This window comes from Salmo salar, chromosome 10 (genome assembly GCF_965601325.2).
Source record: "Salmo salar chromosome 10, fSalSal1, whole genome shotgun sequence".
In the NCBI taxonomy this organism is placed as follows: Eukaryota; Metazoa; Chordata; class Actinopteri; order Salmoniformes; family Salmonidae; genus Salmo; species Salmo salar.
The window spans coordinates 16,014,056-16,040,452 of NC_138300.1; the positions used below are offsets into that span (position 1 = coordinate 16,014,056).

Consider the following 26,397-nt stretch of genomic DNA (forward strand, 5'->3'; position numbering starts at 1 on the left):
TCTTGACAACTTTTTACCAGTTGTATGCAATGATGTATATATAAATCATTGGTTGTATGTAGGCTATTTAGATCATTATGGAGACACTTATTTCCAACCCTTTGTCCATAAAACATTAACGCAATAGAAAATAAATAAAGGCGACAAAGCCCTGGAAAATGTATGGCGCACTAGATAAATTCGCTCGGAGGTTGTTTAAAACTGCATTCTGTGTCGACTTCGCTTATGGAAAACTGTATCAAGCGAAGGGTTTTCCGCATGCTCAGTTCTTGGGTTTGAGCGCTGCGCGAGTGGAAATTTGAAATGGAAGTGATGGAACTCCATTGCATGCTTCGGTTATGGGGAAAAGACCACAATGAAACGTTTGCATATGTTGGCCATCAAGTGGCCTACTGATTTATGTAGCCTTCCATTTGATACAATAAATGTTGAAATTACGAAATCTCTGGAGTTATTGCAAATCAATGTGCCACTTTGTGTAGCCTAGCAAACATTTTGTAAATACCGTATGACTTCAGTTTGTTGTTGTAGCGTTGTGTTATGCAATTATTAATGGCCATGTTTAGTTAATTCAATTGGAAGTTATCAATTGTGATCATGGTCAAAGCTCTATTGCAATTGCCGATCAGCTGTTAGAAAACGTCAGATTAGGCTACAGGTAAAAAAAAGACAAGCATTGGCCTATTCAGTTCATATTCATATTTGATTCAGCGATTGAAAATGACGACACCATCCTCAGTAGCCTATTCCAGCAGGTTACTGCGCAACACAAGCACTTGTTCAGTTTAGATCTTGCCCAGGCTACTGTAGGCCATATTATGTAGGCCTATAAGGGGCTACAGGCTACCTGTATCTAGCTATGCAAAATAGAATTACAATCATAAACCCAGATTTAGCCTATTGAAATGACAAGTCAATCTTGCAAATAGGCCATTTATAAACGGGTTGTAGTCTTACCATCTGGCTCATAATGATGGCACAATTGCCAGAAAATAGCCCAATGTTTGGGATTGTGATCCTCTGTCCAAATTTCATCACTCAAACTATATAGTTATGCGAAAAGGGATCTGCCAAGTTTAATAAAGATAAATGATCTTCTCTCGCGGCATATTCAAATTCCTTTTACGTGACGTTAGCTCACAATAATTATTATATTGATGACAACCGAGTCTTGCTTCTTATGTTGATATTCCTTAATTCGCTCGATAACGTTATGGAAAAAGGGGTTTGTATAAATATGACAACTCCTCTCGCTGTGCATCCATTTCTTGAGGCTAGTTTTTCAAGCCTTGTGGGCAGATTGAGTGGTGATTGTGCTAGAAATTTGAGCTAGACCTGGCAAACCCAGTCTCCACGTTGGTATCCGGTTGCTAAGAAACCGTGTTTTCCCAGACAAACCTGTGTCAAAAGTTGCTAGCTCAGTATAAATTCTCAGAGTAAATACATAGAACCACCAATTAGAACCACAAAATATCATAGAGGCTTAAAATCTAAACTACAACAACTTGCCTAGCTAACAGCTAAATGTTTGTTTTTGACTTTGTTAGAAATTCTTTATCAATGACAAGGAGTGGCAAGCTTGCCAAAGGAACTGGTACTCAAGACTACGCAGGTAGGGCATTGAGAGAATTCCTCCACCTTAATTCAACTAAGGAAGGAGAAACTATAACAGTGGAGTGACAAATGTTTTTAATTAGTGGTAATATATAAACATTGGTAATATTTCTGGCCAAGTTTTTTTATTTAATTTTTTAATATTTTTTTTCGGTCCAACAAACCTCAGTTGTCTGGAATTCCTCCGAAATGGCAGGCCTAGGTCAAAGAGGAAGGTTTTGCCATCAATTCAAAATGTCACAGAATCTGCTTTCAGAGAGCAGGAGAACTGCACTGCAGACCCTGCTGGCTGCAGCGGAGACTACTAGCATAGTTGAACAATGACTTCATGAGGCTGGACAGTGCCACGCCAGCCACTCTTGATCCTTCCTTTTGTCTCCTCGCAACCATCTCGCGGCCACAGTAAAAAAAAAAAAAAAAAAAATCCCATTGCATGTCCCGCCTAACCCCTATACCAAAGCCACAAGGCCGACCACCAAGGCATGTGTGAGCCATCAGAGGGTTTGGCAGCTTTCCCCGTTCCCAAAACCCCACTCACTCCCCTCTTCTCCCCGTCATTATCCCTGAATCCCCTACACCCCACCAGAAGCCCCACTCGGTGCATGTCAACGTGGGCAAAACTTTCCCTTTGCTCTTCCTCCACGTCTACAGTCTCACTTGCACTACATGCTAGTAGCACACTACACTAACCAGCTCGTCGGCATATAGGCTACTGTACATTCTTCAGCTTTGCCTTTGAGTCTTAAGGGTCCGGTCGAAATGTAGCCAACGTTCCCCTACCCAACATGTTATTATGAAATCAAAGACTTGATTATGGCTGCCGGGAAAAGAGAACCTTTGAAGAAATTTAAAGTCACACATTGACTCCTTATTTACTTCTACTGCACTAGTCTGCAGCCAAACAGATTGACAAAAATAATTGTGTAACATGTCATAAAAACAGCCATGAACTTTGTTTTGACTGTCATTTTGTAATAGCTTGTCAAATGACAACCATTTTCTCAAAACGGTCTTTGAATTGAAGCTAAATAAACAAATGGGAAAGAGTTTAGTTTACATCGGTCTGTTCTTTAAGATAAGATTTTTGCATGGGCTGCTTCTCAATACACTGATATCGCCCTTCTGTATCTGCAGTGAAAGGTGGCAGAGCTAGAGCGGTGTTTGTCAGACCATGAGACATCCCGAAAATCAGTCTTATCACGAAAATGTCTAGTATCCAAACGCTTATGACCACTATTGAAAGGTGTCTCTCTCCATTTTGCTCTAGGATACCCACAAACCTCGTCTGAAAGTCCCTGGTACCAGTTTTAAAAAAAAATTAAAAAATGAATGGAAGTCTATGGAGATATTTTAGACACTTAAACTAAGGGGATACATTTCCTGATCTTCCACACACACACACATATCTCACAGACACATCAGAACAAACTTCCTTTAGATGTTTTTTGGAACCATCTATTGTTCCATGTAGTGAATTTGTTAGCAATTTCCAAACGCCTGAAGGTACCACGTTCATCTGTACAAACAATAGTACGCAAGTATAAACACCATGGGACCACGCAGCCGTCATTCCACTCAGGAAGGAGACGCATTCTGTCTCCTGGAGATGAATGTATTTGTGTGAAAAGTGCAAATCAATCCCAGAACAACAGCAAAGGACCTTATGAAGATGCTGGAGGAAACAGGTACAAAAGTATCTATATCCACAGTAAAACGAGTCCTATATCGACATAACCTGAAAGGCCGCTCAGCAAGGAAGAAGCCACTGCTCCAAAACCGCCATAAAAAGCCAGACTACGGTTCGCAGCTGCACATGGGGACAAAGTTCATACATTTTGGAGAAATGTCCTCTGGTCTGATGAAGCAAAAATAGAACTGTTTGGCCATAATGACCATCGTTATGTTTGGAGGAAGAAGGGGGAGGCTTGCAAGCTGAAGAGCACCATCCCAACCGTGAAGCACGGGGTGGCAGCATGTTGTGGAGGCGCTTTGCTGCAGGAGGGACTGGTGCACTTCACTAAATAGATGGCATCATGAGGAAGTAAAATTGTGAATATATTGAAGCAACATCGCAAGACATCAGTCAGGAAGTTAAAGCTTGGTCGCAAATGGGTCTTCCAAATGGACAATGACCCCAATCATACTTCCAAAGTTGTAGCAAAATGGCTTAAGGACAACAAAGGTAATGGAGTGGCCATCACAAAGCCCTGACCTCAAACCTATAGAACATTTGTGGGCAGAACTGAAAAAGCGTGTGCGAGCAAGGAAGCCTACAAACCTGACTCAGTTACACCAGCTCTGTCAAGAGGAATGGGCCCAACTTATTGTGGGAAGCTTGTGGAAGGCTGACACGTTTGACCCAAGTTAAACAATTTAAAAAGACAATGCTACCAAATACTAATTGAGTGCATGTAAACTTCTGACCCACTGGGAATGTGATGAAATAAATAAAAGCTGAAATAAAATCACTCTACTATTATTCTGACATTTCACTTTGTTAAAATAAAGTGGTGATCCTAAGTGACCTAAAACAGGACATTTTTACTGGGATTAAATGCATTTGGCTAAGGTGTATGTAAACTTCCAACTTCAACTGTATATATTATTTTTTAGATAAAGGAGTCTTTAAATTAAGGTCAAAATCAAATAGCTAAATAATCGTTAGTTTGACCATCTTAAAACAATTCCATATGTTAGCTTAGAACCACCCCCCTCAATCTAGAGGGTTAAACAGGGGGATTTTGATATGTTAAAATTCAATTTCCACGGGCGCAGGGAAATTTAAGGCCAATGGCAAAAAAAAAAATTGGTAATAAGTGGAAGGAAAGGCATCTTGTGAAATGCCAGTGACCTTCTCTTCCCCAGTTGATTAGTTACGATTATGAAGGTCTGGGCAGCAATTAGAGAAGCTTTTATTTGTGCCAGCCTGACATTAACAGTAGCCAAATGAGGAGCCGGTAAGTGATCCATCCATTTCCTGACTGTTCAGCACTCCTGGCCAGTAAACGCTGTGGTAACACACTTAACAATTCAGCACACAGAAGCATTTTGTGTAATACGTGTGGTGTACTGAACGATGTACTGTATGCTACTGTGGAAGCAGCCAATAACCAACAGTATAGAATCTGAGTCAGGAGGTTGTCTCTTGTTTTGCTCCCTGATTTGATTCATGAAAATATTGAATTCATACTGGTAAGTTATAGAAACAGTCTATGATATTTTCCAGAATGCAATACTGTCTTCAATCACGAAGTTGCATTGAATCAAAAACCAACTAGTAGCTGAAGGATGGGACTAAACACAAAACCAAAAAAATATTGTAAAATGTATATAGTATGTATAAGCTGGAAGTAAAAGCCTGTGTTGTTGTCCAGTAGTTTACTTCAATTAGGGAAGGTAGGGATATACATCTCTTATTTAGTTCCATCCTTCAGTAGCTATCGTTAAAAACAGGAAAGCTCCCAGCACGAGGGGAATGCCCTACTCTGAAATCATACTATTGTCCCCAGCCTTCCTGTGTAGATTCAACAGCACTGACTCAGTCACCACACAAACTTAATCATAATATATTAATAATTAATAGAGCACGTGTCAAAACTATTCCATGGAGGGCGGAATGTCTGCGGGTTTTCGCTCCTCACTTGTACTTGACTGATGAATTAAGGTCACTAATTGGTAAGGAACTCCCCTCACCTGGTTGTCTAGGTCTTAATTGAAAAGAAAAACCAAAAACCCAGAAGATACTAGGCCATCCATGGAATGAGTTTGACATCCCTGATTTCGAGCTTTGAACCAAGACTCAAAGCGCCAATGTGTAACATCCCTGGTATTGGCGTTTTGGAAACCAATTCACCAAACATTTCTTCACCAATTAGTGGACGTCTAACAAGTACAGGATCTTTAGCAAGGCACACAATAATAATCAACCACTAAGTATTGTCGATATAAGCAGTCATTCAATAACAGTAGCAAGAGCAGTATAGGCCTAAACCCCTCAGTCAAGGGAGATTTACCACAACAACAAAAAAGTGGGAACATCTCACTCACCAGGCAACCAATACTAACAGTAGGCAACATTTGACTCATACTGACATTACTGCATGATGAGGTTGAACCAAATCCTGTTTCTTCCCAATGGGAAAAAAAAAATGCTCTTCCAATGAGGGGCTGCCAAAGTGTCAACACTGTTCTGGAATTCCCCGAGTTGTAAAGAGAGGGAGTCAGACCCACATTCTTCAAGGCCTTGGAGCGAACAGTCTTGGAGTTGAACAATGAAGCAAAACTAGGGAAGCTCTACCACGACAAGAAGAAAATGAAGCCTACGTCCACCCATTCTGAATGAACGCCTATGTTCATCATGAGAACATCTAAAAAAATAAAAGGACACAGACCTGCCATGGATAACATGGGCTGAGAAGTTAGAAATACAGTTTAAGATGGATACATAAATCTCAGATGCATGGCCTTGAACACGATACTGACCCAAGCCACTGAAAAGAGGTGAAATAACAATTCAAAAGAACATGTAAACCTGTTATTAAATGGAGAGCCAATGGCAATGTAGGACATGTGGGTTAAGCATGACATGCTAGTGAAATCTTCTCCCCACATCTAAAACCATCAGAAGTCCCTCTGATTCAAAGGAGCATGAAACACCTATTATTACAGTCAGCTACACTAGGATGGTTACCTTAAACAAAATGGTGTGGTTTTAGTAGACAGGGGAGGCAGAAACTACTCTACATTTTAAATTATGTAATAAAATGAGTGAAACTGACCAGTAGCTAGGTTTCTAGCCAATTGGCGACAGATTTTCATGCGAATATTCAAAAATCTGCATAAAAACAATGAGGGGTGTTTCCATCAAAGTAAATTGTGGTGGATAAAAAGCTGTGCACATAAAACTCATTTATTTTAAGAGTTTGCATCGCATTTTCAACTCTACCAATGGTTTTATCAAACTTTTACGATAACATAGCAAATTTGCCCAGTCTGGTTTTGACGCATGCTCTCGACAAGTTCGCTGATAAAGTGGACAGGTTATATGATGAGATATGGATAAGAGCAATAATTGTATTTGCTAAATTGGCAGCCAAGCACCATGTCACCAGCTATCGAATACCCTCGATATTTAGCCGATTGGGAAATTGCATGATCACCGTGCACTTAACTTTATTTGCCTATAAACTTTTCATGCTTATCCATATTGTGGTGGTACAAGGCCTACAATGTGACATATGGCGTGACTCCAAGTTTACTTCGATAGGTTAGATTTTCCACCACCATTTCTTGCATAATTAATTTTACCGACAAGATCCCATCACGTCGAACGAACAAATGGTATCGAAATGTATGAAATTGTACAGACATGTCCTGTTTCCATCAGCCCTGTCATGACATTTTTTTATGCGTCAGGTAATTCATCCGCATTAAATAGTTAGATGGAAACCTGGTTATTGGAATTGACGAAAGGAGTGTCTCAACTTTGTGCCTTTCAACTCTTTATGTCTCCTCAACTCAAGGAAACGTGACAGCATTAAAGAGGGAGCAATGAAAACAAGGCCCTATGTGACCATCAGAAAGGGGAGGGCTTTCACAGTGGTTATGTGGAAGGGTTCATTACCTAACCTCAAGCCCTGGCCTGAAACATCACCTTCATTACCGGCCAACACAATGGCTCTTCTGCCAAGTCTAGTTCATGAAAGGGAAAACCTCAAGGGAATGATGTAACAGAGGTCAAAGGTAAGAGTACACTTTGACTAATGATGTACGAGGTTTGAAGTGATGAGAGAGAGAGAAGAAAAAAAAAAGCTTCAACTTCAAGCCTTCAATAATTGGGTCAAAATAAACAGCATTCAAGTTAACGTATAGCACTCACCCGTTATATGTAATCAATTCACTTTTGTATGGCACCTGGGTATGTACTGTTCAAACATCTAACAATGAGTTGCCACACTAGCAACTCAAAGCCAATTAGTCTTTGCACACCGTCGTCTCTTCATCATTCCAATAGTTATCCTCATTTCAAAATGAGCCAAATCACTGTCCCAAAAGGCCTTGATTAGTACTCGTATTTACATAGTGTGTCCTAATTTATTCACGCCTACCTTATCTGGTTTCCAGGCTTTCACCTGGGAGTCATTACCCAGCCTTTGGCTCCTTTTCCTCCAGCAGGGAGGGAGGAGCCTCAGCCGGGCTCTTGGTCCCTGCAGCAGAGTCCCACATGAGGCCCCAGCTAACCCACAGCCCCACAGAGAGAGCCAAGGGGCCCGCAGGGGCCTCTAACCACCTCTCTCCACTCACTAATCACAGGCTGCACAGACTGTTCCATCTGTCCACAGCCAACCCAGATATTCTCCTTTGGTGCGAGGCCAGCAGCCACCAGGCCTTGACCGAGGCACACAAAGAAACACACTGGGACGGCCCAAGGCAAACACACACGTGCAAGGGGTCTGTGCTTGGTTCTGTACAGTTTTTGCAAGCTGAAAAGGGTACTTCCAAGTATGGCCGTTCAGGGAGGATGGGAAAGCTACGCACCTCCCCTTAATAGTCCTCCAGCCTCCAAATGTGGTCAATGTCAGCAAAGGAAAATAAAACATGGTCAACCAGCTGAGGTTCAGGCCGCACACACCGACTTCCATTTCTCCAAACAACCCACTGTCCTTCTGCCGGTCCAATAACAGAGAGAGATCTACGGTCCATTTCACTGGGTAATCAAATAGTAAAATGATATCTGTAGGCCAATATTGTTTGAATCTTGAATCCCGCAAATGGATGATGGCCATTCCAGAACGGTGGGGAATATACTTCCAAGTAATTACACATCTTTCATTTTGAGTTGTTCTGGAATGAATCCAGAACTCTTTGCCGTGCTAAACGTTTTTATCAAGATGTCACAATACGAGGTCCCAAAATAACTTCACACAGAACTTACACTAACAGGAAGGTGATTACACTCAAAACAAATATTCACGACAAAACAACACGCATCAAGGCCCGTGGAAATTAATCTCCGATCCCGCACAACCATCTGGGTGGGGTCCAACAAAATGTCCACAAAGGGATTTGAAAACATTTCCCCTGTTTGACTACTCTCTCGCTCTCCATTTCTTCCCGTCCAGCCGCTTAACAAAAGCAAAAAGTACAAACATTCTGAAAATAATAGCCAAATATCAGCTGCAGATTAGGTGGTTTTACAACGTTGGAGGTTAGTTGTATGTTTTTCACTGCTTATTTTGGGGCTTACATCTGCTTCATTTTATTTGCCATTTAATTGCTCCTCTCCCTCTTCATTCTTCCCTCACTTGTTCCATATCGCACCTGTATTGAAATGGCTCTTTTACGAGCCTCGCTCTGTCCCAAGATGGAACGCAACATGCTGTAGAATAAGCCTAGGTGGGTTCGTTTGTTCTCATTGTCCAACATGTGAACTGTTAATTTCTTTGCCTTTCACCGATGGCTATGGAGAAAAACGCGTCGGCTTAAGTCTCAATGACAAAACCCCACTCAGGCAGATCAAGAAAAAGGGGAGAAATCCACACTAAAAGGATGGCTTTGTTCACACATTTAAACGGAACAGTCACAGATCACGACCACATTCCAGATAGGAGGAAAGAAAAGGCTCAAAAGACAGAGATGGCGAACAAGTTTACCAGAGGCTTTACTCACCGAGTTTACATTTGCATAATGGGGCCCTCTCCCCAACCACTTTGTCCCTACTGTACGACTAACAGAAGACAGTGAAGAATTGAGAAACACATGAGCAGGCGAGCCACTAAGAACTAATGCCTCTTTTCTGGGTCTCAAGAGTCATTCAAGTCCATTCCTCACCAAATATCTTTTTTTCGAAATCCCTCTGGATTTCAGCAGTTTTGCAGGTCCATCTACCACTGGGGAACAACATCTGAAAAGCTAAATCTATTATTTAGATGCCATAATGTCACTCTCTCGCTTCTCATAGGGTCACGCACTGTGTAAAAGATGGGCTACACCACCTATCTGCTGGGAATGGCCAGGTGGTCAAGGAACAATTCTTGGCCCTCCCATCCTGTCTGTTGGACTGACTGGTTCTCTATTGCAAGTGCGACTAGTTCGGTCTGCTCGGTCGGTCTTCACCCCAAATGAAGAAACCAGTTTAAAGTTACTGGTTGCTGAAACTTCCTGAAGCTTGATGTAAATCATGAGTCATATCGACTAAAGCTCCCTAAGTCAGATGTAGGCTACACAGAAGATTCAAATCAATGCTGGGCATTATTTAGTGTAGAGAGAGCATGACTCTTAACACTGCATAAAAAGTCTACTTGGCAACATCTTGGCAGTAAACGTTTGAAGAATGCTACAAAGCAGGACAGAGCATGATTTCTGGGATGCCATATGTTCTCGGAGCCACAAAGACTCCACCCCACTGTACGAGTCCTGTAATTCTGCACTTTACAGTGGTGTTGGCAGCGTTTGAGAAAGATTAACAGTGGCCAGTTTGAAGTGGTGAGACAACATGCCCGAATGCATGCTTGCCTTCTGTCGTTTCATCTTGTTCTGCAGCACCAGGAGAAGTGGGTCTACGGTGGAGACCGACCCACCATTAAAGACATTTTGCTGAATAGCAGAATACCAATACTCATCATCATGGGAGAAGCCAGTGTGCAATATTCCCTGGGTTTAGCCCTACATGTGGAGCGTTCAAATGGATGGGGATCCTTGTGAAATTGCTCTGCTGTTCGGTTGTTACGATGGCAAGGCGAAAACAATCAAAGTGACCGACACTTGAGGTAAAAAAAAAACAACTATTGTGGTGTTTAAGGAAGTGTTTGCACCAGTGCAGAAATCAAACAAAGAAAGGCAATATTGCCTAAAAATAAAATTACATTACTGTTTTGAGCTTACTTTGAAGGCATTTTAATCCATCCTGAAGACAACAGTTCCAAATTGTACTGGTGAAAACGACACAGTAAATGTAGCCCCGAGTGTGTGTGCGTGGGGTACTTTCCTGCAGCAGTGTGACAGATGGCCTTCAAGTTTCTCTCTTACAGGAATATTTGTAAAATGAGTGTGTGGCCTGTTGGGAATTGTACTACTGTGCGAGGTCAACTGACCTGACTCCGATGAGAATGGAGATGCACATGGAGCAGATGGGGTCAGCGATCATCAGATCATACTTCTGCATCAGGAGGGCTGAGATGATCACTCCCACACTGCCCAGAGTGTCAGCTACGATATGTAAAAACACCCCTGTAAAACAACATGGGTTGTCTTAAGCATTTCATATCCTTATCTACAAATTATTTGTCCCGCAGCAAACACAATATATAGATATATAGTACCAGTCAACAGTTTAAGAACACCTACTCATTCAAGGGTTTTTCATGAATTTTACTATTTTCTACATTGTAGAATAGTGAAGACAGCAGAATTATGAAATAACACACACATGGAATCATGTAGTAACCAAAACAAGTGTTAAACAAATCAAAATATGTTTTATTTGAAATTCTTCAAAGTAGCCACCCTTTGCCTTGATGACAGCTCTGCACACGCTTGGCATTCGCTCAACCAGCTTCATGAGGTAGTCACCTGGAATGCATTTCAATTAACAGGTGTGCCATGTTAAGTACATTTGTGGAATTTCTTTCCTACTTAATGTGGTTGAGCCAATCAGTTGTGATGTGACAAGGTAGGGGTGATATACAGAAGATAGCCCTATTTGGTAAAAGACCAAGTCCATATTATGGCAAGGACAGCTCAAATAAGCAAAGATAAAAATGATAAAAATTTCAAGTGCAGTCACAAAAACTATCAAGCGCTATGACGAAACTGGCTCTCATGAGGACCGCCACATGAAAGGAAGACCAAGAGTTACCTCTGCTGCAGAGGATAAGTTCATGAGAGTTTCCAGCCTCAGAAATTGCAGCCCAAATAAATGCTTCACAGAGTTCAAGTAACAAGACACATCAACTGTTCAGAGGAGACTTCGTGAATCAGGCCTTCATGGTTGAATTGCTGCAAAGAAACCACTACTAAAAAGGCCACCATAAGAAGAAGAGACTTGCTTGGGCCAAGAAACACGAGCAATGGACATTAGACCGGTGGAATTCGGTCCTTTGGTCTGATGAGTCCAAATTTTAGATTTTTGGTTCCAACCACCGTGTCTTTGTGAGACGCAGAGTAGGTGAACGGACGATCTTCCCATGTGTGGTTCTCACGGTGAGGCATGGAGGGAGTGTGATGGTGTGGGGGTGCTTTGCTGGTGACACTGTCAGTGATTTATTTACAATTCAAGGCACACTTAATCAGCATGGCTACCACAGCATTCTGCAGCGATACACCTTCCCATTTGGTTTGCGCTTAGTGGAACTATCATTTGTTTTTCAACGGGACAATGACCTCCAGGCTGTGAAAGGGCTATTTTACCAAGAAGGAGAGTGATGAGTGCTGCATCAGATGACCTGGCCTCCACAATCACCCGACCTCAAACCAATTGAGATGGTTTAGGATGAGTTGGACCGCAGAGTGAAGGAAAACAAGTGCTCAGCATATGTGGGAACTCCAAGACTGTTGGAAAAGCATTCCAGGTGAAGCCGGTTGAGAGAATGCCAAGAGTGTGCAAAGTTGTCATCAAGGCAAAGGGTGATTACTTTGAAGAATCTCAAATATATTTTGATTTTTTTTGTTACTACATGGTTCCATAGGTGTTATTTCATATAGTTGGTCTTCACTATTATTCTACAATGCAGAAAATAGAAAAAAATAATTATTTAACATTCAACGCCATGACTAGATACAGTATCAGAACATTTAAATAAAAAAAGTAGTCAATGACCGTTTTTTTATAACTCCATTTTATCCACTTTTGTTTAGTCATTCAATTGAAATGCAACATGAATGGAATTCCATTTTGGAGTGTGGCTGGGGTTAGCCTTCGGAAGTTGAGATTGTGTAACACATTCATTGCAGCACAAAAACAATTTTTTTTACAGGAGCACGTCAATGAAAAATTATAATTTGCAACTGTGCCTATAAGCTATCATTTTGATTTGGGCAATTCTCTTAAATCCAATCTAGTGCTACAATCTGGCAGGGTGTATAACATTAGTGACAAAACCCTACCACATCCAAGGTCATATACATTTTTTCTTCGGGGAAAACTGTGGAGTTGAAAAGGAATGTTGACGAGGACGTCATTCCATGCCAAAAGTACCCTGCACTTTGTGAACGGAAAACTGAGCTCGACAAAGAAATATCAACCAACCTCCTGGGTTCGAGCTTCATAACAATGCCACCCAAAGAGGAAAGGTCCTCAATCAATGGCCAAAAGGGAACAGTGGTTAAGTCACCTTCTGCACTGTCAGCTCCCCCTTCCCCTCTCCTATCCCCCTCCTCCTCTGTTCTCCAGAGCCCCCTACGCCACCCCAAATTCTGTGTGGGCCCAGTGTTTCCCCTAAGCAGGCCTCCCAAAGGGCCCATTCGCTCTCCCTCTCTTCATTGCTCTCTATGTGCCGGGTGAAAGGGACAAACTACTTTCTCCTTTCAGCCCTTTCCCACAGAAGCCTGGACAAAGGAGTTTAGTGACAGTGCTCCTGGACTCTTTCTCAGATGTAATGGTGCCTTGACATTTCCCCACCAAATTCAAGTTACCAGACCCATTAAATCTCACACCATTGCAAAGGTTTTTTTTGCAGAGATGTTGGAAATACCGTCAAACAGATAGATAGGGTAAGGTTGCCTAGGACTATGCGTTAAAAAACAGTATTCTTTCCTTGAACTGGATGAAAATGTATAACTACAATCTCACATACAACATTATAGCCAATTAAGGTGTCAGATGGTGGTTTACCAAGGCTGACAAGAGTGTTAATTTTGTGTTAATAAAAAATAAAAAAATAACAGGTTTACAATACATTTACCTAAGTATTCAGACTCTTTACTCAGCACTTTGTTGAAGCACCTTTGGCAGCGTTTACAGCCTCGAGTCTTCTTGGGTATTACGCTACAAGCTTGGCATACCTGTATTTGGGGAGTTTGTGCCATTCTTCTCTGCAGATCCTCTAAAGCTCTGTCAGGTTGCACGTGGAGCGTTGCTGCACAGCTATTTTCAGGTCTCTCCAGAGAGGTTCGATCGGGTTCAAGTCTAGAACATTTAGAGACTTGTCCTGAAGCCACTCCTGTGTTGTTTTGGCTGTGTGCTTAGTGTCGCTGTCCTGTTGGAAGGTGAATCTTCACCCCAGTCTGAGGTCCTGAGCGTTCTGGAACAGGTTTTCATCTAGGATCTCTGTACTTTGCTCCGTTCATCTTTACCTCGATCCTGACTAGTCTCTCAGTCCCTGCCGCTGAAAAACATCCCCACAGTATGACGCTGCCACCACCATGCTTCACCGTAGGGATGGCGCCAGGTTTACTCCAGATGTCACGCTTGGCATTCAGGCCAAATAGGTGCCTTTTGCCAAACTCCAAGCAGGATGTCTTACTGAGGAGTGGCTTCCGTCTGGCCATTCAACCTTAAAAGGCCTGATTGGTGGAGTGCTGCAGAGATGGTTGTCCTTCTGGAAAGTTCTCCCATCTCCACAGAGGAACTCTAGAGCTCTGTCAGAGTGACCATCGGGTTCTTGGTCACCTCCCTTACCAAGCCCTTCTCCCCCGCCCTGTTGCTCAGTTTGGCCAGCTCCAGGAAGAGTCTTGGTGGTTCCAAACTTCTTCCATTTAAGAATTACGTAAGCCACTATGTTCATGGGGACATTCAATGCTGCAGAAATGTTTTGGTACCCATCCCCAGACCTGTGCCTTAACACAATCCTGTCTCAGAGCTCTACTGAGAATTCTTTCGACCTCATGGCTTGGTTTATGCACTGACAATGACTGTCAACTCTGGGACCTCATAGACACAGGTGTGTGCCTTTCCAAATTATGTCCAATCAATTGAATTTACCACAGGTGGACTCCAATCAAATGGAAGCAGGATGCACTTGAGCTCAACTTCGAGTTTCATAGAAAAGGGTCTGAATACTTATGTAAATAAGGTAATTTTTTAATATTTTTTTTTACACATTTGTAAAGAATTCTAAACCTGTTTTTCGCTTTGTCATTATGGGATATTGTGTGTAGACTTCTGAGAATAAATGTGTATGTAATCCTTTTTAGAATAAGGCTGTAATGTAACAAAATGTGGGAAATGTCAAGGGGTCTGAAAACTTTCCGAAGGCACTGTACAATAGGTGAACAAAGACGAGTAAAAAGCTGCATCAAAATTAGTCAAGTCATTTCAATGTTCAGTACCTTGCAAAATCTGTTTGCTGGAGCCCTTCCCTGGCGTGTGCAGTTCATCTGAAATAAATAAATCCATGCATTAATTAAATACAACAGACAATTAGTATTGACTATAGAAAACAGGGCAAACCACAAATGAGATTTACAACAGCCTTTCAACTACCTGGATAGGTTCATTGAGACTTCTGCTGGGACACAATGAAAGGGGAGTGAAGTGCTGCCACATATGCTTAAAGCTCCAGCTCACATATCAAGTTCTGGCAAATACTCAATCGTGTGAACAGCGATAGACAGTAGAGCGAACAGTCAAGAACTGCATAGTGAACGTTCAGGCCTAATAAACTAATCCCCCTGCCCCGATATCATTGAGTCCACTTGAGCAGACAGCATCAGCAATGTGGCAATAGCGCCACCTAGTGGTTTAGGCAAGGTGGAATTTTGCACATTTGGGCCACTTATCCATTGTGTGCAGAGCTTTAAAAAAAAAAAAAAGGAGGCATCAATAAAGACCCAGGTAGGAATTGATTTGGGATTGGACTTCTAAAGCAAACACACAGATGCAGAAAACATTTTAAAAAATGGGCTTCAACAAAACCACCAACAATTGTGACAAAAACCCGATTTTTTTGAAATTGTTGCCGGTTGCCGCAAATCATACACTGCATATTCACTCTCCTCAAAATGGTTTTGCGTATTTACCTAAATTAAGATGTAAAAACATTGGATGCCACTGAAATAACTACCAATTCTAGAACAAAATGATTCTCATACTGCATTACAGGCATTTGGTTCTGTGCCAGAGAGTGTTGTTGCATCACCATGGCAGTGGGGGTCCTCGTGGGAGTGGCCGTGACCGCCGTGGCTGTGCCCGTGTCCATGGCTGTGCCCGTGTCCATCTCCATGGCTGTGCTCGTGCCCAGCTTCATGTTTGGACTCTTGCCCATGCCCCCCATGGCTGTGTCCGTGACCTGCATTGCCATTGAACAGAGAGTGGCTGTGACCTGCAAAAGACCATAAAACACAGATTACACCTACAAATACGTTTGTGTTGTCAGATCTATTGAACATAAAAGGCGAGTGACGAATCATTTGGTCTTGGTGTTTGGGGTCCATTAGGGGTGCTCCCTACTTGAGGAATGTGTTCTGTAAAAAGCACTCAATGTTTGTAGAGGTGCCGACTAAGGGAAAGTACAGTGGGAATGTATTCCGACCCCTTGACTTTTCCCACATTTTCCCCCAGTTACGTTACAGCCTTATTCTAAAATGTATTAAATAGTTTTCCCTCATCAATCTACACACAACAACCCATAAAGACAAAGCAAAAAACTGTTTTTTAGAAATGTTTGAAAAATACAAAAGTATCCAGACCCTTTTACTCAGTACTTTGAAGCACCTTTGGCAGCGATAACAGCCTTGAGTCTTCTTGGGTATGACACTACAAGCTTGGAACACCTGTATTTGAGGAGTTTCTCCCGTTCTTCTCCACAGATCCTCTCAAGCTCTGTCAGGTTGGATGAGGAGCGTCGCAGCACAGCCATTTTCGGTCTCTCCAGAGATGTTTGATCAGGCTCTGGCTGGGCCACTCAATGACATTGAGACTTGTCCTGAAGTCACTCCTGTGTTGTCTTGGGTGTCACACCAGTCTGAGGTCCTGAGCGCTTTGGAGCAGGTTTTCAGCAAAGATCTCAGTACTTTTTTCCGTTTAGCTTTCCCTCGTTCCCGACTAGCCTCCCAGTCCCTGCTGCTGAAAAACATGCCCACAGCGTGATGCTGCCACCACCATGCTTCACCGTAGGGATGGTGCCAGATTTCTTCCAGACGTGATGCTTGGTCTTCAGGCCAAAGAGTTCAAATCTTGGTTTCATCAGACCAGTGAAGCTTGTTTCTCATGGTCAAAGTCCTTTGTTAGGTGCCTTTTGGTAAATGCCAAGAGGGCTGTCATGAGCCTATTACAGAGGAGTGGCTTCCGTCTAGCCACTCTACCATAAAGGCCTAATTGGTGGAGTGCTGCAGAGATGGGAGAACCTTCCAGAAGGACAACCATCTCCACAGAGGAACCCTAGAGCTCTGTCAAAGTGACCATTGGGTTCTTGGTCACCTCTCTGACCAAGGCCCTTCTCCCACGATTGCTCAGTTTGGCCAGACGGCCAGCTCTAGGAAGAGTCTTGGTGGTTCCAAACTTCTTCCAATTAAGAATTATGGAGGCCATTTTGTTCTTGGGGACCTTCAAATTGTACAAACATTTTTTGGTACCCTTTCCCAGATCTGTGCCTTGACACAATCCTCTCTCAGAGCTCTACGGACATTTCCTTTGACCTCACGGCTTGGTTTTTGCACCGACATGAACTGTCAACTGTGGAACCTTATATAGACAGGTGTGTGCCTTTCCAAATCATGTTCAATCACTTGAATTTACCACAGGTGTACTCCAATCAAGTTGTAGAAACATCTCAACGATGATCAAAGGGTATGAATACTTATGTAAATAAGGTATCGTTAAAAAAAAAAAAAAAAATTCCAAAACCAGTTCTCTTGTGGTATTGTGTGTAGATTGATAAGAAACTTTTTTTATTGAATCCATTTTAGAGGCTGTAACGTCAGAACATGTGGAAAAAGGGAAGGGGTCTGAATACTTTCCAAATGCACTGTATACTTTCTAAAAATAAAGTTGCACTCCATGTCCCCAACAATTTAATTGGTAAACCTTAACCGTTAGGTTACCCATTCAATTGTTGAGCGCATATATAGCTAATTAAAACTGACCAAAACCACACTATAGGCAGAGCAGAGTCAATCTCCCCTGACAGAGAAGAGCAGAACCACAAAAGGTGGAGCGGAGGTGAGCACAAGCAGCAGCAATGACGTTTGCAGAATGGTGAACTAAATTAACGGCCATTGCAGAGGAGTGTTTGTCACCTCTGATCGGATGCGAAGCTCAGCTGCATATCATGTGCTGCAGCTTTAAGTAATGTGCATGTAGTGAAACTCAATTTCCTGCCACAACTAAACTCAGCAAAAAAAGAAACGTCCCTTTTTCAGGACCCTGTCTTTCAAAGATAATTTGTAAAAATCCAAATATCTTCACAGATCTCCATTGTAAAGGGTTTAAACACCGTTTCCCATGCTTGTTCAATGAACCATAAACAATGAATGAACATGCACCTGTGGAACGGTCGTTAAGACACTAACAGCTTACAGATTGTAGGCAATTAAGGTCACAGTTATGAAAACTTAGGAAACTAAGGACACTAAAGAGAACTTTCTATTGACTCTGAAAAACACCAAAAGAAAGATGCCCAGGGTCCCTGCTCATCTGCGTGAATGTGCCTTAGGCATGCTGCAAGGAGGCATGAGGACTGCAGATGTGGCCAGGGCAATAAATTGCAATGTCCGTACAGTGAGATGCCTAAGACAGCGCTACAGGGAGACAGGACGGACAGCTGATCGTCCTCGCAGTGGCAGAACACGTGTAACAACACCTGCACAGGATCGGTACATCTGAACATCACACCTGCGGGACAGGTACAGGATGGCAACAACAACTGCCCGAGTTACACCAGGAACGCACAATCCCTCCATCAGTGCTCAGACTGTCCGCGATAGGCTGAGAGAGGCTGGACTGAGGGCTTGTAGGCCTGTTGTAAGGCAGGTCCTCACCAGACATCAGCGGCAACAACGTCGCCTATGGGCACAAACCCACTGTCGCTGGACCAGACTGGACTGGCAAAAAGTGCTCTTCACTGACAAGTCACAGTTTTGTCTTATTGGGGGTGATAGTTGGAGTCACATTTATCGTTGAAGGAATGAGCGTTACCCCGAGGCCTGTACTGTGGAGCGGGATCAATTTGGAGGTAGAGGGTCCATCATGGTCTGGCGCGGTGTGTCACAGCATCATCAGACTGAGCTTGTTGTCATTGCAGGCAATCTTAACGCTGTGCGTTACAGGGAAGACATCCTCCTCCCTCATGTGGTACCCTTCCTGCAGGCTCCTACTGACATGACCCTCCAGCATGACAATACCACCAGCCATACTGCTCGTTCTGTGCGTGATTTCCTGCAAGACAGGAATGTCAGTGTTCTGCCATGGCCAGCGACGAGCCCAGATCTCAATCCCATTGAGCACGTCTGGGACCTGTTGGATCGGAGGGTGAGTTCCCGGACATTCCCCCCAGAAATGTCCGGGAACTTGCAGGTGCCTTGGTGGAAGAGTGTGGTAAAATCTCACAGCAAGAACTGGCAAATCTGGTGCAGTCTATGAGGAGATGCACTGCAGTACTTAATGCAGCTGGTGGACACACCAGATACTGTTACTTTTGATTTTGAGCCCCCCCTTTGTTCAGGGACACATTATTCCATTTCTGTTAGTCACATGTCTGTGGAACTTGTTCAGTTAATGTCGCAGTTGTTGAATCTCGTTATGTTCATACAAATATTTACACATGTTAAATTTGCTGAAAATAAACGCAGTTGACAGTGAGAAGACCGCTCTTTTTTCGCTGAGTTTAGTATCGCGCCACATACAAGGCAAGCTATTAGCGTGTTTGAAAAGGGTACAGGGACTGGTGACTTAAGAGCGGAAAGGGGTTAGGCAGTGAGCCTGAGGGAATTTGAGAGAACAACTTGGGGGACCACCAAGTAAAGGAACTTTAGGGGACACAAGTGATGGGTGGATGAGTTGAATCAACCTATGGCTCCACCCCAACACTATATGCTTTTAGACCTAGCATAGAAGCGCAAAGAAGAAGTACAGGGACTATCAGGAAAGTGTGGAGTGACCACTTGCGAGAGAATAAAGATTAGGAGTGATATGGTAGATGTGTAAAGTGACTACGGGGAGAGAGAAAGAGAGAGAGAGAGAGAGAGAGAGAGAGAGAGAGAGAGAGAATGAGATGTCCTCATTTTACCTTCATCCCCTCCGTGAGAGTGGCCGTGGCCCCCGTGCTGGAACACAAAGATGCCCACCAGGTTCACCAGCAGCCCAGCGACAGACACGGGGAGCAGACGATCGTGATTCACGTGTGGCGGCTCCAAAGCCCTCTGTCAGATGCCGCAGGAGACAGGACCAGTCAAATCAACATCGTTATTGAGAATTGGTCATCTTAAATAAAAGTTGATAATATTGTTGAATCACAGTGCTTAGACAATATAAGATAAGGACTATCAAAATCTATTTTGTTTTCAATATGTGAAATACTCCAAATCAAACCCATTGTGTTCTGTGGCATACCTCTACGCCTTCTGAGAAAATGAAGAAGGCGGTGAAGATGAGGAACAGGCCATTCACAAACCCTGCCAACACCTCCGCCCTCACGTATCTGAAAACAGAAAGGGAAGTACAGTACACACAGGTCAACAAGAGGCTAATCAATGTGATTTAAAAACAGCTGGAGCCATTTCAGTGCCAACAAATTGTATTTGAATTCCATAATTTTGTATTAGGATATTGAATTTGAATGTAATATTTTTTAAACGTGTAATGCACAAATGAAATCATTTCATTCATAAATTGATATAGTATTTGATTTGAAACTGAAATGAATTAATATTGAATTGAGTTAAATGTATTTAAATGTAATTGAATATTCAAATTCAATATTTATATATTCAGTTTCAATATGGTAGATATTGCATTAATTGTGTATCAAGTTTACAAACTATAATTTCAAGTTAATGAAAGTTTATTTTTAAATTCAGTTCTCTAAACTCAGATTCAAAACCAGAGATAACATCCTGGTACTTTGCCAGCCAGGAAAGGTAGAGGAAAACAGAGGATTAAACTCTATGGTAAACAGAAGCTTCTGATGGTTTCTAAAGCCAATGTGGCATGTTGAATACATTTTCTGCGCATGAATTTGGCGCTAACGGCTCAAGCATTTTGGCTATTGGGTCAAAAAAAACAAAAAAAATACTTTCACTCCCTATTTAATATTGTGACTGACTGGGTTCGAAATAGGTATCCTGCATGTCACAAGACTGTTAGCCCATTTAGCTAAAGCCTATAGGGATAAGTTCAGGAAATTCATGTAAAGGACAACATGCTGCTTGCTTATCAAGTACCGCTCCCCCTGATTCAACTCAGAGACTCGAACTCAGGTCCTCTGCCTCGCAAAACACACGTGACCGCCCTCCTGAAGAGTTCCAACACACCGCGCTGTTGAAAAAGGCCTTCAATTGCACAAGGGGCGACACTTCAGGCTGATGAGTGAGTTTCACAGATCCCCATCTGCTACATTCACCCCACAAACTCACTCTACAGCAACTCCAGTGGTTGACTTGAGCGCAACTGTAGATCAGAGTCCAGTAGCACCATCGTAAAGGACATCACGCTGCCTGCTTAGCAAGTACCGCTCCCCCCTGATTCAGCTCATACGAAGCATTCCAAGCCATCGTGAGTGTCACAGATCTCCATCTGCTACACAAATACAAGTCTTAAAGAGCCAGCAACGTTACTCATCAAAAGAGTGTGGTTTGGTTAGACACGCTTATGTGATGAGCAACATGAAGACATACACTACTTGACCAAAAGTATGTGGACACCTGCTCGTCAAACATCTCATTCCAAAATCATGGGCATTAATATGGAGTTGGTCTCCCCTTCGCTGCTATAACAGCCTCCACTTTTCTGAGAAGGCTTTCCACTAGATGTTGGAACATTGGTGTGGGGACTTGCTTCCATTCATCCACAAGAGCATTAGTGAGGTTGGATACTGACGTTGGGGGATTAGGCCTGGCTCGCAGTCGGCGTTCCAATTCATCCCAAAGGTCTTTGATGGGGTTGAGGTCAGGGCTCTGTGCAGGCCAGTCAAGTTCTTCCACACCGATCTCAACAAACCATTTCTGTATGGACCTCGCTTTGTGCACGGGGGCATTGCCATGCTGAAACAGGAAAGGGCCTTCCCCAAACTGGTGCCACAATGTTCGAAGCACAAAAATCGTCAACAATGTCATTGTATGCTGTAGCTTTAAGATTTCCTAGCCCGAACCATGAAATACAGCTCCAGACCATTATTCCTCCTCCACAAAACTTTACAGTTGGCACTATGCAGTCGGGCAGACAGCGTTCTCCTGGCATCCGCCAAACCCAGATTCGTCCGTCGGACTGTCAAGATGGTAAAGCGTGATTCATCACTCCAGAGAATGCGTTTCCACTGCTCCAGAGTCCAATGGAGGCGAGCTTTTACACCCCTCCAGCCGACACTTGGCATTGCAAAATGGTGATCTTAGACTTGTGTGAGCAACGGAAACCCATTTCATGAAGCTCCCGACGAACAGTTCTTGTGCAAAAGTTCCTTCCAGAGGCAGTTTGGAACTCGGTAGTGAGCGTTGCAACCGAGGATAGACGATTTTTACGTGCTACGCGCTTCAGTGGTCTTGTTCTGTGAGTTTGTGTGGCCTACCACGTCGCAGCTGAGCAGTTGTTGCTGCTAGGTGTTTCCACTTCACAATAACAGCACAGTTGTTGCTCCTAGATGTTTCCACTTCACAATAACAGCACAGTTGATGCTCCTAGATGTTTCCACTTCACAATAACAGCACAGTTGACCGGGGCAGCTCTAGCAGGGCAAAAATTTCACAGGCCATTCTACTGACAATGTTTGTCTATGGAGATTGCATGGCGGTGTGATTTTAGACACCTGTCAGCAACATGTGGCTGAAATAGCCAAATCCACTAATTTGAAGTGGTGTCCACATACTTTCTCATATATCGTGTAGCTTTAAGTCTCCAGCAAGGGTCATCATTATAAGGGTAACATGTGACTGACAGGGTTAAGACTGTTGGACTGCTGAGCTAAAGCCTAGGCATTAGTCCTGTGACTTGGATGGTCTCTTCAAGGAGGTCAAAGGGGGTGAAGTTTAACGCAAGTGGTTCGGTGACAACGCTCATGTGATGAGTGACTTGTCTGAGACCTGAAACGTTGCATTGTCTGGTGCTCAGGATACCTGGGTCAGAACCCCATCAGTAAAACAAGTCTTCAGGTCTCAGGCAAGGTTGCTCATCACATGCATGGATCGCCAAACCACTTCTGTTGCACTCATTAAAATGGAGTGCACAGATCCTTCTGCTTCTGTTTGCCACAGAAAATTGTAGGCCTGATTTCGAACCCAGACAGTTTGGTGCCGTGAACTCTGAGTAGGAAATGTGACCAAGGTGGTCTGATGAACCACGCTCTTTTGAGGAGTAACCTTGCTGCAGACTTGAAGACTTGTGATAGCTTCCTGTGACATATAGGAGACCTGGTTCAAACCCAGTCAGTCACAAGAGCAAAATGAAATAGGACGTAGAAAGGCTATGATAGGGCTATTTACTATATTTTTATGGAAGTCAAACTTGTGACACTTCCTTCTAACATGTCCTATGCGGGCTGTGATCATCATAGAAGGGAACAGAAGGCACGTCCATGTCCAAGAGTCTTAGCTTTCAGGAATGGGGTCATAATAGCTTATAGCCAAAACAGTTCAAACAGTAGAGACAAATTCATTGGAAAAGAATATTCAACATGACACATTGGCTTCAGAAACTTTACCACAGACAGATGAGAACAGATAGCTTTTGACTACCTTTCCTGTCTGGAAAAGTACCAGGATTACATCTCTGGTTTTTGAATCTGAATTTAGAGAATTGAAAGCCTCTGAGAAGTTGAATATATTATATATTGCTAAACTTGAAATTATAGTTTGTAAACTTGATACACAGACAAATTCAATATCTACCATATTGAAACTGAAAATATTAAACTGAAATATTCAATACAATTTAAAACGGAATACAATATTCATTTAATTCCGTATCAAATCATGAAATACAAGGTCAATTATGAATTCAATGATTCCATTCGTGCATTACAAATACGAAATCCTATTTCAGAATTATAGAAGTCGAATACAATTTCAGTTTGAACTGAAATCACTCCATACAGCTGCAACACCTTTGTTACATTAGTAGCAATACACACATCCAAATATGTACTAAAGGTAAAGGTGCAGATTTAGCGATCACCAGCAGGATTGGCAACTCTGGATATCAATAAAGGCATAAGATCAAAAATAATACAGGTAACCATATACGCTTGGTAAGACATCACAAACGTCAAAACGTAAACATTAGCAGAGACTCCTTATCAGTTTTGGAGGCAGCGTTACCTTTGCTAGCGAAGGCGCAAAAAGTGAAGCTATAGTCTACATTGACTGCATACGTACCCATAGGAGAATGAGTCATTCGACCTCCACCTGGAAATCACGGAGGCTGCAAGTCCGGCTAAAAGTGCAGTGCAGTCAAAGAACATGTGAAAGGAATCTGATATCAAACCTAAACTGAGAGCGCACACACACACACACACACACACACACACACACACACACACACACACACACACACACAAAAAAACTTGTTAGACTAGACAGTCACCCGCACCAGATATCCCCCCAAGCTTTGCAATTGCCGGGGGTAAAAGTTGCACTATAACACACAAAAAAAACAAGTTTTGTTTTTATGAACGACTAAGTTATGGCTGATAAAACATTACTGCACATATTAGTTCTAATTAGCTAGTTACTTGTCTATGGGAACGCGTGGATTTTATGACAGTGACATTTTAACCCTAGCCCTAGCAGCTGGTTCCAGGCAACAATTTGAACACATGTTGCAGATAAGATGTCCTGGCAGAAATTCATGCATAAAATACAGCTATCAAGACGGATAGCCATTTCAAAACACATAACTAGGGAATAGTATGTGTCTAGCTAGATGTTATAATGTAGTTGGTGGTGCATTCCCACTGATAGAGGCAGTGCAAGCAACGGGCACTGTTGGTACAACGCTTGCTTAGACATACGTGGCACATCCTGAAATAAGAGTTGCGTTTGTTAGGATTTTCCCATCGAATGATACAGAACTTACCTGTTACTCCATATGCCGTACGATAATTCAACAAAAGCAAAGGACAGATTCAGACAGAGAAAGAAAAACAAGTTGCGTGATGTTTTATCAGATAGGATTGATCTGGAAAAAAAGAAATTTCACTGAGTTAGAATCGCAGCAAGCGCGAGTTATCAACCAAGCTAACGTTACCTAAGTAACGTTTGCTAGCTTGCGCTGATCAAAACAGTAGAGCCAGTTAATAAGAATGAGAAGTAGCTACATATGTCAAATGTGCAAAATTGCATACATTTCCTGTACAAGCATGTTGTTGACAGCACACAAATATTTAATAATATACAAACCCCGCTAGGCTAGCTAAGTAAGTCGGAAGTAACTAACTTCCAGCTGTGTTGGCCAGACATTCGTGCATCTGAAGCTAACTGGCTATCTAGACAGCTAACCTAGCCTTATTTTTGACTATGGAGCTAACTAACAAATATCAACTTGGTCAGCAACCAAGGTGGATGGTCCCCTACCCCTAGCAAGCTGTTTTTGGTAGCTAACGTTAGCTAGGTAACTACAGCATAATCTTTGGCATCACATTTTCACATCTGAATTAAGCTAGCAGTGAGCATAGAACCAAAATAGCTAGCTAACAAGCTAATTAAGACCTAAATAATACAGCAAGAACACACAAATAAGACAATTTACCTGAACCATCCTGAACTCTTGGCGAGGAGGTTGAATTTGGGTGGCTTGTACTCGTCGTCTTTTATAGATAATGGTAACATTTTAGCAGTCCCACCCAGGTTGTGCCAAGCTAGCTAGCTAAATACTGCTGGTTTGAGCTAAAACCACCAACTCAGCTCTCAGCCAACAGATCCGATCAATAGAGGGCGCTTGCGCTACCAAAACATGTAATACATGTTATAGGGACTGTACTGCCTGCCTACAGTTATGGTACAAGTGGTTTTCAGACAGATTCTCAAATAAAGCCAATGAATGGTATGTTGGTGTATGGATACAGTTGGCAATCCTATATTTCTGGGGTTCCCATATGGAGGTCCAAGAACCCCCAGAGTTCTCATCAATGTGCTGAGAACCCCCTATCAGATATGGTATTTGGTATTGCATTAGGATCCCAGCCGGCCTGTCTCAATCCTGTGTATTTTATCTAAGGTCATGGAAAAGATTATGTTCGAGCAGGTTGATATTAGCAGATATTTCCTTACACAACCTACTATATGAGCTCCAATCTGGCTTTAGGAAATCCCATTCCACCAATACTTGCCTACTATATCTAACTGACTACATCAGGAAGGAAGTAGATGGAGGGAACTTTTGTGGTATGGTTATGTTAGCTCTCCAAAAAGGCGTTTGATACAGTGGATCATGAGATTCTGTTTAATCAAACTAAGAGCCATGGGCTTTAGTAACTTAGCCGTAAAATGGGTTAGCTCTTATCTGCAAGGAAGAAAACAGATGGTGAATCTGGATGAGACCCTGTCTAAACCCAAAATCTTGAACTGCGGAAAATCCCAAGGGAGTGTGCTGGGTCCACTTTTCTTTTTGTTGTATATAAATGATCTGAAATCTGCCTGTACATGTGACCTTTTCCTCTATGCAGATGATTCTCCGCTGTTGGTTTCCCACAAAGACAAAAATGT

The 26,397-nt window shown here is 42.6% G+C and overlaps 1 protein-coding gene across 2 annotated transcripts in view; it reads right to left on the reverse strand.

Annotated features, from left to right (window-relative positions):
* LOC106613589 (zinc transporter 7) overlaps positions 1 to 25,615 on the reverse strand; it is a 28,735-nt gene extending 3,120 nt beyond the window's left edge. The window contains exons 1-8 of one of the 2 annotated variants that reach the window (XM_014216007.3): positions 25,442 to 25,615; positions 24,770 to 24,871; positions 24,070 to 24,183; positions 20,099 to 20,186; positions 19,776 to 19,908; positions 15,690 to 15,872; positions 14,881 to 14,928; positions 10,707 to 10,842 (exon numbers count right to left, since the gene is read on the reverse strand). In XM_014216007.3, the coding sequence (XP_014071482.1) occupies positions 10,707 to 10,842; positions 14,881 to 14,928; positions 15,690 to 15,872; positions 19,776 to 19,908; positions 20,099 to 20,186; positions 24,070 to 24,183; positions 24,770 to 24,871; positions 25,442 to 25,521 (884 nt within the window). In that variant the 5' untranslated portion in view covers positions 25,522 to 25,615. Of the gene's footprint in view, positions 1 to 10,706; positions 10,843 to 14,880; positions 14,929 to 15,650; positions 15,873 to 19,775; positions 19,909 to 20,098; positions 20,187 to 24,069; positions 24,184 to 24,769; positions 24,872 to 25,441 lie in introns of both variants that reach the window. The other variant, XM_014216006.3, reaches the window with a different exon arrangement.
* Between the last annotated feature and the right edge of the window lie 782 nt (positions 25,616 to 26,397).